Here is a 16,586-nt window from a genome sequence, read left to right on the forward strand (position 1 = left end):
TTTCATTCAAGCAAAATCCTAATTTTCTGAAATAATCCATTATTCGGCATATGGTATTTCAATTGAGTCTGTTGCAGACTGATTCGATACAGACTTTTAACATCATAAGCTTGAAAGAACAAAGCAATCAGCTTTTAGTTTTCGAGCTAGTGTAGACCTCGTAATCTAGCCAATGTGAACAGGTCATAATGATTCGGAATTTACGATACGCGCTCTGATATGCACGGAAAGCACTTCCGTTTTGGGCCGCCCTGATTATGACTAACTATATAAAACCTGGGGTACGGACAAGACTTCCCAAACCACAGAAAACAGTCAAACGTTTTGGATAACATTATGATATTCTTGCTTCTACTTTTCTCGATCGTATTGATCGCAATATCGTCGTTATATTTTGACTTCAGGGGCAACACTAAAATAACTAAATCGCTGTCCATAGCAAACACAAAAGGCAACCCATTGCTGAATATAAAGCCGGTTTCGCCAATGTTTGATTGGAAGAAACAGGCTCCCTTGAAGTCCTATCCATTCAAAGACAAGAAATATAAATTGACGATGGCGATCCGCAACTTGGATGCGCAATCATGGCTACTATTAGAGAGTACATATCTCGATCGAATTGAAGAGAAAACAAAGCTCCTGACCAATAACCACCCCGCATATCCAAAGGAAAAAGATTTAGAAAGAAGTACTGTATTCTCATCTCAGGACTCAGACCCAGCAATACGAGAGTTCTATGACATCGTGATAAAATACATGTGCGACAAGTATCCCATGTATTTTGTAGTCCAGCGTGGAGATACAGTCTATAATAGCATTACCCACGAATATATTCCACGGAATGCAAAGAATGTGCCCATTCGGAAGTTGCTTCATTACTTAATCAGAACCATCGAAGAAGATTTTATTATCATGATGCCTGATAACAATAAACTTCAGGAGGGAAATTGTTCCGAATATTTTTTCAAGGGTGGTGTATTTGCTTTCGCTAATGGGTTTGACCCGGCAAATAAATTCAATAAGCCCTTAACTGCAATCCACGAGCCAGTTCCTGGGTACGAGGAAAAACTTAAAGTTTCAATGAACAAATTCTTCAGCAGAATACAGCCTGGTGAGTTCGTATCACGGTCAAATTTCTCCGTTCAAACCCATCCAAAGTTATATGTGGATGACTCGAATAAGGGCTATCATTTCGAGTCACAACAAACAGAACCATTGGAGTTCGACAATCTTGACTTTACCACCGACATGTATTACCGAAGCGAACGTCAAGTACTTACCCGATTACCAAAAACCAACGCGGTTGTTTTCACAATCAGAACATACTTACACCCGTTCACTCAATTTCACGAAGTAGACGCCGAAGTTCCAAAGAGATTCAAAGGTGCTCTTGATGGTATTCCAGAAGATATTGCATCATATAAAAATCAGAGTTATTGGGGTCCTGCTGCTCGCAGATTTCTTCAAGAATTATAAATCAAGGGATTGTAACTCTTCTTTAATCTCTTCCCATATTTCAATGTTCTTGCGTGCCCAACCAATGAAAATGGAATTGTAGTTCAAAAGTATACTGAAAATAGTCTTGAGCTCTTCATTTTGAAAACTGTGGAATGTTCGATCAAGTTCATCAGTGATGTATGCGAGATCTCCAAGCATCATAGACTGACATTCCTCCAAAAGAGCTAGCTTTGCCTGCAAGCTGCTCATTCTTTGTTTGCGAGTCTGTTCAGGATTTTGGTCCATGATATCTGAAACGTATTTGGTTATCTTTTTGATCGAGCCCATACTCGTGAGCATTTTCAATTTCGACGAATGTTTGTTTTCAGGCTGTGATTCCGTATTTGACTTCATCGCATTCGAAGCCAGTTGTGCTTGGGCGTTTGAGCCCATATCAAGTCTGGCCAACTCAACAAACTCCTTGCGCTTGTCTTTTATTTCCTCGTCCAAGAGTTCCTTCTGCTTTTGTTTCCGATCGTGAAATCTCTTCACAGACAGGTAGATCGCTGAATATTGAACCATTTCACCAAGTGGTTCAGAGAATTTGGTCTCTAGTTCAGCAATAAGTGAATTATTCGTAGAATAAGATCTGTCAAAGGCAACTCCAATTTTATCCAATACAATATCGACTTTGTTGTCATCTTCATCCAGAGACTTACTTGCATTGAGCTTTGTAGAGTCGGCAACAGTCAACGAGAACGAGTTTAATGCTGTCCCAAGTTCCACATAGTCATTAGACATGCCAATAAAATTTTCCACAATCTTCTTATTTATATCATCCAAATTCGAGGTTTTCACCGCAAGCTTGGTTTCTTTTTCACCATTAGATATCCCATTGGCCAGAATATTGTTCGGAGGATCAGACTTCAGCGATTCCAGTGAAGCTGAAACGGATGATGTGGATCCCAAAAGTTTTGTCGTCTTTTTTGCAATTTGTCGTTTACTCAAAAAAGGAATCCCAAGAGCATGGTTAGATGAAGGTAGAGGCAAATTCGAATAAATTGGATCAGTCTTTAAACCATTTTCTGGATTCAGCTGGTAGACGGATTTTGGTAATTGGCTGTTAATGAGAACAATTTCATCAGACCAGTTAGCAGAGGGATCTAAGAACTTTGCGAAGAACTCTAGGCTTCTTATCTGGGGTATTTGTAAACAACGATTCAAGAAGTTTGCAAAAAGACGCTTTCGGTGTTCAATGAGACGATTTTTGTTTAAATGATTCGAGTTGATGTAAGAATATGTTGTTGCTCCTGGTCCATTAGAGCCCAGCTGTTCACTAGAAACATTGTTACCAGTACTGTTGGTGGTAGTATTGTTAGCGCTCATGTTCGATCCCACGAGACCATTGAGAACGTTTAACGTGGAATAATTTTTTGGAGGAATGGGAGGAATAATAATCAATGGGAAAATGCGAGTCAAAACATCTCGAAGGCTTTCAAAATCTGAATAACGTCTTCTCGTTAAGATCTCTTCTTTCGGAAAATCTTGACTAAGTAATTTGATAGTGTAGACGACATACTTTTTCAGAGCGTTGTTCATACCTTCGTTTGATTTTCCAGCTTCGCTTATTTCGATGTGGGATTTATATCTCGGGTTTAAAAATCTTGTCACTCTGCTTTCATAGTTAGGGTGTACTGTGTTATACTGCTCACGTTCAGTTTGGTATAATAGCATGGATTCACTATCCTCGTGATCAGGTTCCTTTGCTAAATTCACTTCAAAGTCGTTAGAAACGACAGCTCTATCAGTTAGATTCAGAGATGGTGCTTCCGAATCGGATTCAGCTGGTTCATTGTTTGCAGCCTCAACATCTCTGTGTTCATTCGAATTTTGGTGGCTCTGTATGAGACTGGCTAGTCCTGAACTGTGGGGAAAAGGATTATTGTCTTCATCGCCAAACACGGATGTATCTTGATTATTATGTTCCGCCATTACCCAATCAGTGATCCACAAACTTCTCTTGAATTGATTTGTGACTTATGATCGAGCTTGAAGGAAGTTTTAGAGACAGGAAGATTTAAGGGTCTTCTGAGAATCGAAATGAAGGCAATTACATGTTTCACACCTGTGCACCAGTTTTTATCGCAAAACTATTACATCGTATTCACCATCATCGTAATAATTACAATATGACAAGATCATGAAACTGTGCATTTCGAACCATCTGCATTATCATCTTTTCGTCTTTCTAAACTGTTGATACTCTCGCCCACATTGTAAGTCTATGACTATATAGGTTCTATGGATGACTGCAAAAAATATAGGAGTTGAAAAAACCTTAGTGATGGTGCTTGCAGGCATTCTCAGAAGAAAATATGTGTAATGAAAATTATTCTGCTCTTTAAATGAATATTAAAGCAACGAAATGAACTCATCTTCTCTTCAGCTACTTCTAGTTTTGATCCATACACGACTTTTCGAAAGTACTAGCGCAGATGTTTATTGATGTTGGTAGCTCACGATCATTAGCGATGAACGACACAACAATAGTTTCAAACCCATTGTTGGTTTCTGAGACTGAGCAATTTTCCAAAATATTGGAGAACTACCAATTAAGTGGTGGGCTGGTCGACCCGTTTGAAGTCGTTCAGAACTTCACTTCTGCGGCCGCTCAAAGAGCTCTCGCAGTAGGCCAATATTTGGGAGACTCTGCTCAGGAACATTCATATTCTCAAGATGATTTTGAAAGATGGGACATGGAAGCGAAATTATGGCATTTGGTACATATTCTTTATTCCTTCCGGCTTTCGGATCTTCCCCAGTCGGCCAAACCTGGAGAATTTTGCTCAGCATCAACATTGAGAGACTATTACTTAGACCAGCATCCACAAACCAAGGAGTTGCTCTTGATTGCACAGTGGTTACAATACAACTCTCAAGATGTTAGTGTCGAGTCGAAGAAGGTTCAAAATTCCAAATGGGCACATACCAAAATAGCTATAGAGAATGAAGCCCTCAACCAGTTAACATCAAAAAATCAACCGATACATTATGTTGATGAGTTAGATGTCGACGCTCCATTACGTTCTCATAAGCATATTTCTCCAAAAGACAGGGAATCGGATGATGAGTATTTTGGAAAAATTTATCGTTTACTTGTTAGCGGAGACATCCAAGCAGCCATTGATTTTGCGAGCGAAACCGGCAACTATACTATGGCGTTAATATTGATCGGGGCTGCACAAGATTATATTGATCCAGTCATGGACAATGCTCTTGTTGATGCTATGGACGAAGATGCTATTGATGAACCCAGTGGTATTAGACACAAATTTATGTGGTTTCAGACAGTCAACAAATTGGCTCAAGAACAGAATATAGGCCCAAAAGAGCGCCTTATATACACATTTTTGTGCGGAGGTTCACTAACAGAGAATATCAAAGAAGCTGGCTCCAACTGGGAAGAGTGTTTGTTGCTCTATATCAACCAAATCTTTACTCATCATGTTCGTTTATTATTTGAATCTATTTTACCTGAGTCTGAAGAAGAACACCTTCTGTCAGTGGCTTTTCTCACCCCTCAGAACAACAGTATCAATGACGTTTTGAACACCTTACTGAAATCACAAGCAACGGAGAAAGAGAGTCAAAATCCACTTCGTGTTATTATGGGAAGCGTCATGATTAATCAATTAAACTTATTTTTGGCAAATACAGTTGCTGCCAACAAGAGAGAAATTTTTGAAGATGCACAGATACTACGAGTTTTAGCCCATTTGGCTGTCATTAATGTGATGTTGAACATGAATGATAACTCAAAAACAACGACAAAAATTATAACACGGTACATTTCAACATTGTCGAGGTATGACCTTGTTCCTGTTTATTTGGCTTTCATTCCAGATGAGAAAGATTTACGGGAATGTTACTCCATCTTTTTGTCTCAAATCACTGATTCCGCCGAACGTGCACGTCAGCTTGAAATGTGCAAAAAACTTGGTGTCATGTCATCGTCGGAAGTTGAATCGGATGCAAGCTCTGTGACTGAAGACATGGGAGGTGATTATGAAAATAAAATCAATAACGTGTTGAAGCGCACTGTTGAGCGAGTTATGATAGAAACGGAACCTTTCTATAAATCGCCTGAACCACTTACTGAAGTCTCACTAACAGTTCATCCAAAGGATATTACCATGTATACTTCCGTTGGATGGTTCTATGAAAATAAGATGTATGAAGATGCCATTTCGGCTTCTATAACAGTGGTGCGCCGATTCCTTTTGACTGGTCGTTTGGCATCTATCATGGCTTTTGCAGAAGAACGAAGTTTCAAACAATTAATCAAAGATTACGATTTTGAACTTCAGATGAAATCAATCAGCGAAAACAACACACTGTCGCGTATTACGGATGCGGACAAGGACGAGTTGCTACAATACATACCATTGGTGGAGTGTTTGAATCTCATGCAACAATGGCGAAGTTTTACAGGAGGATGGACTACCGTCCCGGAAAAAGTATGGAAATCAGCAGATGTGAGCAAGTCAATAGAAAAAACGTTGACATCGGTTCGCCAGTTTATCTCTAATTGGTTCAAACAACAAATTGCTAGCTGCGATGATCCTGAACGTGTTGAAATGTTCAAGCAATTTAGATATACCTATGTTCCATACTTTGTTATCGAGCTATTGCAAGTGTTGAAGGAGGCGAGATTTAATGACTGGCATTACATAAAGTCTGCATTTTCGATTGTCAATGAAGTTGCCAATGACAAGAATAATGATTTTTTAAACTGCTTCATAGCCTGTGGAAAGTTAGAAGAGTTTGTTACTTTAGCTGGGAAACTCGCCGCTGTCGCTAGCGAAAGAGGCATAAAGGGTATATTTTCTTAACTTGAGATCCAAATATGCTGTTACTTTACATTCTATTCAGAAATATATCGATACCACATGCTAATTCAAAGACGCAGCCTTTTCATACAACAAATCAACCACATTGGATAAGTTTTTGAACAATTCTAACGAAGCTTCGTAAGAAGAATCAGTTCTAGGTTCATCATAGATGATTAACCAACCGTTACCTTGATCCAAAACACCGTAGAATACCTTATCTAGGATCATTTGCGACAATTTACCTTCAACTTGCTGCAAGTTCAAGCCGATAATTTTCGAGATATGGGACAACTCCACAACACTATAAGACTCGATGATTTTTAATAAATTCTGCTCCAACAAGTTATCATACAACGCGTTAAAGTGGTTCTTGATAATAGGGTCAGACTTTAGTTCATCAGCATAAGAAATCAAAGCATCTTCAAACTCTTTTAAAGAACGATGAGAGTACGCAGTTGCAATAGCTTTCATTGCATCAATGTCCCTTGATTGATACTTGGTAACATTCTTATTGTTTAAAATCACGTTGACATCATCAATCAAGTTCAACATGATCTTAGATAACAAAACATACTTTAAAACAGTGATTGCACGTGTGTCTCCTTGCGCATTGAAACCTTCAAATGATTCGTAGAAGTAAGAAAATGAAGTCTTGTAATCCCTGTCCTCAGCGTTCAAAATTCCACTTTGGCAGTCAAGTTCAGCTTGCAATATTGTTGGGCAGTAGATGGAATTTGCTGAAGTTCTTGCACTTGTCAATGCAGCTCTAGATTTTGGAATGTTGCGCAAAGCATGGTATATTTGAGATTCCACCAACTGTACTTCAACAAGAGACGACTTGTCGTCCAATTTCTTGTACTCTCTTAATAGATCTGTGATAATTTTCAACCCTTCTTGGTATGCCCCAGTTTCGTACAACTTGGAAGATAATCTCAATTGCAACTGTTGCCTCAAAAATGATAACTTGTTATCAATAGCCCAGGTAATCGATTCCCTGATGGCTTTGATTTGCAAGTCAACGATACCGGGGATTGCATCGAAGTCCTCGACCAATGTTTTAACAATCTTAGCAGTCTTGGATTTAGCAAACACTCCAAGGACGGACCGGGAGTTCGCCAATAATTGACACAATTTTTCACCTGACTTCTGTTCTTGATAAAGCTTGCCCAATTCGATTATGGCAGTTTCCTGGTCCTGCAAGAACTTAGCTTTAATTTTTTGATCGTCTTCTGGAAACTTGGCATTGATAATAGAGTAATATTCGGATTCGGCGTCCACATATTTCTTTTGAGACCCAGCAACTCTGGCTTTCTCCAAGACTTCCGTAAATTGGGACATGCCTATGATCGCTGTTATAACATTTGCCTTCAGAAGCTCGACATGAAGTACCTGAGTATTGGTCAGTACACGACTACAAATTCAAACACCTTTTGTTGACTTGGACGGTAATTTTGTTCAAGTAACATCGCCGGCAGTGATGATGAGAGGAAAGGTAATTACTGATGCCACTAATGCCACTAAAACATATCTTTAACCTCTCGTTAGACGTACGACATATATATCCACATACATCATAGTGCAACAATGGTTGAATATGTAGTCTGTGTTTATAAATTGAAATTGGAAACTTACAGAACTTATGTTGCGTTCATTATTCTTTATGTTTTCCATGTCGTTAATTATATCAATGCTAATGTAAGGGTGTCATCCGGTTCACTTTTACTACGTTTCGCGCAGTTTGAATATTTTCAAGTAAACGATGTTAAGATTGATTTTGCGTCAGGGAACGGCAAAGCCAATTCTGGGGTTCTGTCGGAAGAAGCTATTGGTGCCAACTTTCCTCGCCTTCAACTGTAACCGCCAATATTCGAAAACTCCATTTCCTTTGGATTACGAGAAGGTCCAAAAGGAACGAGAATTGGAGAAGTTACCAAAGTACAAGAGATGGGCTATTTACTTTCAAACCAATGAGTTCAAAAGGAGAATGACCAAGTACTATCTTGGTATGTTTACAGTGATGGTTGTTGCATTCTACTACTATATGAGAGATCGTTACTATGAGGACAAGCAAATGAAACACATCAAGGCCAAATACAGTGAGGATCCATCAAGTCTTAGCGAATACGAATACATGAAAATGAAGGCTCTCAGTGGTGAGAAATTGAAACCAAAAGAGGAGAAGAAGTTTCGCCTCTATCAGATGATGAGAAAGGAGTTTCGTCGTAAGCATATTCTTGAGTATGATACTATGTTCGAACCTACTCCAGCTGACTTAGAAGAATGGTACAGTAAACAAGCCCGCAAACCTGTGAAGATCTCTGTTGACAAGGAGGAAGAGAATAATGAATCTGTTTCTGACGTTGTTATTTCTAACTCTACTAACCCTAACATCCAGCCTCCTCAAGACACTACTAAGTTCTATGATGATATGGCAGAGAAATATGATAGTCAAATCAAGTGGGAAGAAGCAGGAATGTTTATGGGACGCCGCAGAAAGTGGTTGATGAGTCAGGCTGAAGGAAATGTTTTGGAAGTTGCTTGCGGAACCGGTAGAAATATACCGTATTTTATTCCCGACCAGATAGAGTCCATTACATTCTTAGACTCCTCAGAAAAGATGGTGGAGGAAACTCAGAAGAATTTCCGCAAAAGATTCCCTAAATTCAAAAACGCTGCTTTCGCTGTGGGTAAGGCTGAATCATTGGTTGATATCTCTTCTGAAAATTTCAAGTACGATACTGTCATTGAAGCTTTTGGATTGTGCGCCCACGAGGATCCAGTTGCAGCCTTGAAGAACATGGCAAAGTTATTGAGACCCGGAGGAAGAATTGTTTTGTTGGAGCATGGCCGTTCTACGTGGGATTTCGTTAATAAACATTTGGATTTCCGCTCGGAGAAAAGAATGAAGACGTGGGCATGTCGTTGGAACTTGGATATCGGTGAACTTATTGATGACGCTGGATTAGATATTACTTACGAGAAGCGTGTTCACCTTGGATCAACGTGGATGTTAGTGTGCAAGCGTCCAGAAGACCCTATTCGTCTAGATGAAAAGCCGTTTATCAAGAAATTATTTGGTTCAGACGTTACTCAAATTAAGAAAGAGTAAAGAAAGCGTCGAGCATGCTGGAAATTTATTCCTTGCTAGGACTACGGACATTGGAAGCGCTCCATTTCCATTTATTGTATATAGAGTAATCCAGTTACAAGTACATTCCCTGTTCCAGTTCTCTTGGAAACCCACGTATTTTGAGCTCTGACTCTAAAGTTGTAAGCCGTTTTTGCTGATTTTCAATTACCACTTTGTTTTCTTCAATAGTCTCTTCGAATAGTTTCAAGTCGCCCGCATCCGTTGTACTTTCTATTTCCTTCGAAAGTTCATCATTTGTTTCTTGTAGTTTTTTAAGTGATAACTGTAGTTGGCTTAGCACTGAAAGTAACTGTTCGTCGGAGAGATCTTTTAATGCATTTTTGAAATCACATAATGTGATGGGCAGAGATGACATTGTGGAGTAGAGTACTTCTGAGATTGAGTCTTCATTAATGCGCGCAAAGAAGCGTGAATTTTCAGTAATAGTCAAATGTTTCTTCAAGCACGTACAATTTTCCGATTATGGCGGGTTTCGACGAATCAAACCTTTATGTTCCGCAGACTCAACTCGACAAACAGAATTACTGTGGATCTGCTATGTGAGCCTTTACATCCGCTTCTTCAGACCCGAGTGGAAACGATGACTAAAGAGTTTCTGGTCTTGGAAAAGCAAATGAGTCTGAACGAATTTGACCAAGATACCGTGGTTAAGTTTTCCAGCATTTCTTCTGTTTTGGATAAGTACCATACCTACCAACAGGACATGGAAAACTTGAGTTCGTTACTTGAAATTATCAATGAGGACTTGGATGCAGAGCTTGTGGAAGAAGCAAATGAAGAACTCAAGGAAGTAGTTCCAAGAGTTGTGAAAGCAAGTCTGTCCCTTAAAAAGCGGCTATTGCCACCAATAGTCCACAGTAACAAGCCGGCTATTTTGGAACTTCGACCTGGTGTCGGAGGTTCCGAAGCTGCCTTGTTTACCCAGGACTTACTTAACATGTACATTAACTTTGCAAATTACATGAGTTGGCCTTACAAGATTCTCAGTGAGAGCCATAGCAGCAACGGTTTTCTCAATGAAGCCATCATCAGCATTGACGCACCGGGTGCTTATAACGTATTACGCCATGAAAGTGGTGTTCATCGTGTTCAAAGAATTCCAGCGACGGAAAGCAAAGGTAGAATTCATACTTCTACCGCTGCGGTTGTTGTATTGCCAAAGATGTCTGATGGTACTGAGCAATCTTTGAAAGAAGATGAAAGACTGTTTGCTCCAGGAGAAATTAGAATCGATACCATGCGGTCAGGTGGTAAGGGTGGACAACATGTGAATACAACAGATTCAGCTGTTCGAATTGTTCATATCCCTACTGGAATCATGGTGGTACAACAAGATGAGCGCTCTCAGCCAAAAAATAAAGCAAAGGCATTTTCCATCTTACGTTCCCGCTTGGCGCAAATGGAACGTGAAAAGGAGATAGCAGAGCAAAAAAAGCTTCGTTCAGATCAAGTCACCACTACGGACCGTTCCGATAAGATTCGCACATACAATTACCCCCAGAATCGAGTCACAGATCACAGATGTAACTATTCGGTGCATGACTTACCTGGATTCATGGCAGGACCTAAACTAGAAGAAATGATTGAAAAGATGGACGAACATGAATTTGAGGAACGTTTGCAAATGCTCATTGCTGAGTCCAAAGTTTAAAAACATGTATATAGAGGTAAACACCAATTCGAAGAGATTATTGGAATATAAGGTAACCAGTACGAAATCGCTGTAAAATATGAGCTTTTGCGTCATGTATAAGTAAAACACCTATGCTTAAGAGTGCGATGAACCTGTACCGAGACGTGAAGTCAGCTATCATCCACATTCAAGATCGCCATGCAAACCAAACGACGTCAAGATACAGAAGATAAATCACGAAAAAGGTCTCGCTCAGAGCTTCTGCAGACACTTTATGTTAATAACTTGAACGATAAAATAAATCGCACTTTACTAAAGCACAACATATACATTCTATTCTCGACCTATGGTGAAGTCTGGGATATCAACATGAAATTGCGCGGGCAAGCCCATGTCATCATGGATAGCAAAGAAACTGCTTCAGTCTGTTTGAAGGCTTTACTGGGTATACCCATGTTTGGGAAACATCTTCGTATTGACTTCTCCAAGAACAAGTCAAAACTGGTTGAACAAGCAGAAAAGTTGTTGGCAGAAGAGTGAGCGACTGTCACACAACTAGCATCATGGCATATTCATGTCAAAAGCTTTGCTTATCAGCACATATATATGTATATTAGATGTATTATATCACGACGTTAATCTAATCTAAGAAGCATAGCATCATCTAAACTGTTCATCACACAGTCAGGCACCCCCAATTTGCCGAGACTTGTGCCTCCGATGCTAACTTTTCCACCAGATACTCGTTGAACATATTTCAACATTGTGTTAACACTGTCTAAAAATCCCACGTTATATTGTGGGATGCAGTTTTCGTGGAGATTATAAGAAATTAGAATATCGTTGTCACCAAGTGCAATGTCCTTAGAGTGAAGATCAGCCTCATTTCTCACAACGACGTTGTGCTTTTCGAGATCTACTTCTAAAATGTCACAAAGTATCTCTTTTACAATCTTCACATTAATTCCACTCGAAGGGATTCTTCCGGAATTATAGTAATGTCCTCCCATCATCAACGTAATCTTATGGTAAGGTAAGTTCTCTATACTTTTCCCTCCAAAAAACTTTTGGGCATCCCTTTCTGTATCAGAGTCGTATATCACGCCCAAGAGCGCTTGGTGATTGGTATTTCGTTTTGGGACGAGAAACCCGAAGCCCTCATGCTTTGGTGGTACTAGCCTGACAGTTTTGCTGTATACATTGGCTAGGAATATTGTTGTATACTCGAACAGCTCGATTGCTGTCTTTGCATCTGCATCGGTGACGTCGGTGATTTTTCCAAAACCCTTTGCATCGGCCGTATACCGCACATAATCAAAAACGGTTCTAGAGCCTTGAACATCAATTTCACAGCTGTCGATCTTCAACTTATCTATCTGAGTGTTGTAGAAAATATCAACATTCTTCTGTTGTATCAAGTAGTTTGCTAATGCTAAAGGCAAAACCTGCAAACCACTGTGGAGTCTCAAAATAGGGTATTGTTTTAGAGATTTCGACAAGTTAGAGAGGTCAGCTCCGGGAGAAATGTCCCTCTCATACTCCAAAAGTGCTTCATTTATTCCCTCTTTTTCTTTTTTATTTTTCCCAGTCATCTTCAGCCAGATTGCCTTTATTATAGACCCATATTCTCGTTCGTACTCCAATAACGATGGTAGTGTTGCTTTGGCACTCAATCTTGAAACATCTCCGCTATAAATGCCATGCATTATTGCGCTGAGAACATTATCGGCTAGAGCTGGAGAGCCAAAGCGTCTTTCGATGAACGACCGGACAGATTCATCTTTATCAGAGGTTGTCTTCTTGCGGAACGGTTCACCTAAAATACCGCGAGCTAAACCCAGAGGAATACCACTTGAAATGAATTTCACGAACAGAGGAAAGGAGTTTGGTACTTGAACAAGCTTGTTCGTAGGATCAAGAAGCCATTTCCGGTTGGCTAAGGAAGAAGATTTCATAACTTCGACTTCGTTTTGCAAACCCAATTGTTTCATCATATCAACTATGAGCAAGGTACCATCACTGACCCCTCGAAGTGTCCTGGGTCCCTTCTCAAGTAACACTTTGTGGCCGTTGTCATAAAGAGCTTCAGTCTTGATCCATCCTCCGGGTTGTGCTCCAGATTCAAAGATGGATATGTGCAAGTCAGGCCGTAATTTCAGAAGAAAGTAGCTGTATGATAATCCGGAAATGCCGGCACCAATTACCGCTACTTTGCCATTTTTCGGTACAAGTGACATACTTTTTCCATTGGATTACCTATACGACTCTGATGATACGATAACATATGGTGCACGGATTTTGTGGGGTGATGTACTCTCGTCCTATTACACAGGGATGAGTCGTGAATTAAGCTAAACATGATACATGTCCACTGGGCGCGTATCCCGGTTGAGTGTGTCTGTCAGAGCCTTTGCAAGATCGTGATCTGTGCACTGTGCGGTTGAAATAGCTACGCTGTCCACACTCTCATTTGTAAGTAATGGTATCCTCTGGCCAAAATTAGTATCGTGTGTTATTATGCTCTCAGCCTCGTTCGCAGACGAGTTGCCTGAGTGCTCACAAGCATCGTCCGTAGACATATCACCGGCTCCGCTCTCCCGGTCTGCGATCATTCCCAGATCCTGCCCGCCACTGTCGTTCGTTTCTGTGTCCAAATCAGGCTTTACGTGCATGTGAATACTGGAGTAAGTCAGTACAGTATCATCTCCCAGTCCCAGATTGATTGATGGTGGGCCATAAATGTTGGGTGTATACAGCCCATCAGGATTGCTTGACAGGGACGTTTTGCTATTAGTTGAACGTGAATCTTCGGAAAGGGGGTCGGATCTCGTAGTGGGAACAGGTGCAAATGAACTCTGTAATGAAGCCTTGATCAGACTCTTCCGAATGTTTGTATTAGCATTCGGTGTATCAATTACTAAATCGTCAATACTCAACGACGATCCAATATCTGATGGGTTGATAGGCGTGGGTAATGAATCGTAGGCGGGTGCAGGATCTAATGGCAAAAGGGAATTCACTCTACTGAGAGCGTTATCTCCAAGCGAAACAGACCTCATCATAGGAGAAGCAGGCGTTGAAGTTGCTTCTTCGAAGGAAGGTAATTGCTCAAAGTTGTCATCTCCCAATTGTCGTATGCTCACACCATTCCTATTAAATGAAGGCATTCGGAAGTTAACTTCTCTGGATGTTGGAGGCGAAAAACCAGCCTCAATATCATCATACTTAGGCAATTGGGTAGAATCCTCGCTGCACCTCGCACTAAGAAGAATAAGTGGAGTATCAATAACAACCTCGTAGTGATGCATCCTATTATTATCATTCTGATCCGGTTTGGATATACGGAAACACACTTGGAGCCGGTGCGTGACCTGAATATGACGAAAATTCGAGTCTGGAGCAAGGGCCCTCGATGCGCTTGTATAACCTAAAGCGTAGCTATCATTTCTTTGGCTGCCCTCCGGTACCATTTCTGTTGATTGAAGCGTTAAAACGTCCTCGTCGAGATCTCCTGAAATTCCATTCATGTGACTGATTTGAGTTTCTAAAGAGCCAATTATAGGTGATGATGGGCACATGGTACTCAGTACGGAGCCTGCCCTTGATCGACTGAAAGAATTCCTTTGAGATGAAAATGACTTTCTGCCTTCGAGGTCCGTTGGCTCCTCATAAGAAGGTGATTTAAATTCCTTATCGCCCTTTGTAGTCAAGAATGGCAATGCGACGTTGATGTCAAGCGGAGATGCGATCATAACCAGATCTGCAGATTCTCTTTTGGACAACGGATCATGGTCCCCATCATCTTCTGCTTCGTAGCATGAGTAAAGAAGATTGTTTTCCGGACATTTAATAACCACCTCTTTGAAAGGTTCAACTTGATGGTTACTAAGATTTTTTTGTTTGGTTTTCAACTCACATAGTGGTACAACACGTTCTTTGTTTTTCCTATTATTTCTGCAATTGAATGGATCTTCACTATCGTAATCATATTCTTTGGACATATCTCTAGACACGTAGGTGATCCGCTCCAAAATATTAAATTTTATCCTTTTGATTATAACATCCTTCACTAATGGAATAAGTTTGAGATTCACTGTGTGTTCTGATCCTAATGCAATATATTTCCTTGGAAATGTTATGACATAGTGCAATGCATCATTCCATGTCCTGTTGACATATATTGGTTTATCCGCAGTTGAATTTGCCAACGATGGAGGCGTCCGTACCATGGGTAAGTTGTATGATGCGATAACATTACTGCGGCGAATAAGTTTATCGGAGACTCTTGATACACTGATGTTAAGAATGTGCGCTAGCATGCCGTTGATGGAGGTGACCGACGCCGGTATATGTGAAGGAAAAAGAACAGGCAAAAGAAACACATAGAGGCCTGCCTTGTGTGTTTCAAAGGAGGAACTGGATGAAGAGTCGTGTGAAGGTTCACTGAAAGATAGTAAGCTCCTTTTTTTCGTATTAATAGGGTCAGTACCTTCCGCGAGCTCGTGAACATTGGCAAGTTTATACTTCCGAGTGCGTCGTTTCAAGTCGTTTGGAGATACATGAGAGAAGCGAGTATCATTAGAGTTAGAGGTGTTGATGTAGTAATCAGCATCCTGTAACGATAGATTCCACTCAAGAGCTCCGATCTTGAACTTTTCCTTCACATTGAAGCGGTTGTGGCCCTCTCCAGTTGGCCATAAAAGCAGAACGTCTGACAGTAAATCCACCTTCACATTCTTTACACAGATATCCTTCATTAGTTCGACAATAATACCAAATACGTGAGGCACAGGGGTATGCGCATCGATTTTAGTGCATAAGTAGTTTGGTGAGTTGAAAGGACGCAAATTTGTGTGATCCAAAACCAGCAGAGACTCGTTTGCTGGTGCATCTGAATCCGTTTCATCAGTTCCGTTCAACGACTCTGGAATGTTATCCCCAGTGAAAGAAATATCGGTATCTTCTTCGATATCATTTCCACCATTTTCAGCATCTTCGTACGTAAAGGAAGCGGAAGAAGCGGGAGCCAAGTACAAACAGTCGTTGGAGTTGGAAACATGAATTTTAATCAGCTTTGATGTCGGTCCGGTAGATCCCAAACCACTTGTGGATTTCAAGGCTATCGGCTGTTGGAGACCCAAGTCGTGCAAAATAGTTAGAAGCTTTTTCAGAACCACTCCAGCAGTTTCCTGTCGAATAAGCTCCTTCGCTTGCTTTTTTGATACACTGCGTGAGCGTGATCTTGTGCTGGTATTGCTCATGGAGAGAGACGAAGCCCGAAGCCGATTATAGGCCGAATCAGGTTCCGAGACTATGATACTGGGATTGGATAACGAGTTCCGGTGTTCTGATGATGGTGCAAAGTCAAAAACGGACAGATCGGACATTCGGCGCCCAACCTTATGTTTTAATCTTTCCAAGGAAAAGCCTGTCATGGTGCACGTCAGATGAAGAGTGGTGCGAGAAGGGCAAC

General features: G+C 40.6%; 9 protein-coding genes across 9 annotated transcripts; 4 read left to right on the forward strand and 5 right to left on the reverse strand. All coding sequences in view use genetic code 12, as the record gives it.

Annotated features, from left to right (window-relative positions):
• Positions 1–336: 336 nt before the first annotated feature.
• Positions 337–1,394, forward strand: HRQ2 (Hrq2p; the record flags this gene model as incomplete). The annotated part of the gene is made up of 2 exons (XM_066102230.1): positions 337–1,250; positions 1,355–1,394. 2 exons carry the CDS (start codon positions 337–339, stop codon positions 1,392–1,394), a joined length of 954 nt encoding a protein of 317 aa, XP_065958380.1.
• Positions 1,395–1,470: 76 nt separating this feature from the next.
• FOB63_002377 (uncharacterized protein) lies at positions 1,471–3,429 on the reverse strand (the record flags this gene model as incomplete). The annotated part of the gene is made up of 1 exon (XM_002616573.1): positions 1,471–3,429. One exon carries the CDS (start codon positions 3,427–3,429, stop codon positions 1,471–1,473), a length of 1,959 nt encoding a protein of 652 aa, XP_002616619.1.
• Positions 3,430–3,932: 503 nt separating this feature from the next.
• On the forward strand, positions 3,933–6,329 carry NUP84 (Nup84p; the record flags this gene model as incomplete). The annotated part of the gene is made up of 1 exon (XM_002616572.2): positions 3,933–6,329. The coding sequence occupies one exon, from the start codon at positions 3,933–3,935 to the stop codon at positions 6,327–6,329; it is 2,397 nt and encodes a 798-aa protein (XP_002616618.2).
• Positions 6,330–6,389: 60 nt separating this feature from the next.
• RPN6 (proteasome regulatory particle lid subunit) lies at positions 6,390–7,667 on the reverse strand (the record flags this gene model as incomplete). The annotated part of the gene is made up of 1 exon (XM_002616571.1): positions 6,390–7,667. The coding sequence occupies one exon, from the start codon at positions 7,665–7,667 to the stop codon at positions 6,390–6,392; it is 1,278 nt and encodes a 425-aa protein (XP_002616617.1).
• Positions 7,668–8,088: 421 nt separating this feature from the next.
• Positions 8,089–9,438, forward strand: FOB63_002380 (putative RNA methyltransferase; the record flags this gene model as incomplete). Its single annotated transcript, XM_002616570.1, has 1 exon — positions 8,089–9,438. The coding sequence occupies one exon, from the start codon at positions 8,089–8,091 to the stop codon at positions 9,436–9,438; it is 1,350 nt and encodes a 449-aa protein (XP_002616616.1).
• A 94-nt stretch (positions 9,439–9,532) lies between these two features.
• FOB63_002381 (uncharacterized protein) lies at positions 9,533–9,835 on the reverse strand (the record flags this gene model as incomplete). Its single annotated transcript, XM_002616569.1, has 1 exon — positions 9,533–9,835. One exon carries the CDS (start codon positions 9,833–9,835, stop codon positions 9,533–9,535), a length of 303 nt encoding a protein of 100 aa, XP_002616615.1.
• Positions 9,836–9,910: 75 nt separating this feature from the next.
• On the forward strand, positions 9,911–11,131 carry MRF1 (uncharacterized protein; the record flags this gene model as incomplete). Its single annotated transcript, XM_002616568.1, has 1 exon — positions 9,911–11,131. One exon carries the CDS (start codon positions 9,911–9,913, stop codon positions 11,129–11,131), a length of 1,221 nt encoding a protein of 406 aa, XP_002616614.1.
• Positions 11,132–11,748: 617 nt separating this feature from the next.
• Positions 11,749–13,350, reverse strand: HEM14 (oxygen-dependent protoporphyrinogen oxidase; the record flags this gene model as incomplete). Its single annotated transcript, XM_002616566.1, has 1 exon — positions 11,749–13,350. One exon carries the CDS (start codon positions 13,348–13,350, stop codon positions 11,749–11,751), a length of 1,602 nt encoding a protein of 533 aa, XP_002616612.1.
• A 114-nt stretch (positions 13,351–13,464) lies between these two features.
• Positions 13,465–16,548, reverse strand: ECM21 (Ecm21p; the record flags this gene model as incomplete). The annotated part of the gene is made up of 1 exon (XM_002616565.1): positions 13,465–16,548. One exon carries the CDS (start codon positions 16,546–16,548, stop codon positions 13,465–13,467), a length of 3,084 nt encoding a protein of 1,027 aa, XP_002616611.1.
• Positions 16,549–16,586: the final 38 nt, after the last annotated feature.

Source organism: Clavispora lusitaniae (genome assembly GCF_014636115.1).
Source record: "Clavispora lusitaniae strain FDAARGOS_655 chromosome Unknown tig00000078_pilon, whole genome shotgun sequence".
Classification (NCBI taxonomy): domain Eukaryota; kingdom Fungi; phylum Ascomycota; class Pichiomycetes; order Serinales; family Metschnikowiaceae; genus Clavispora; species Clavispora lusitaniae.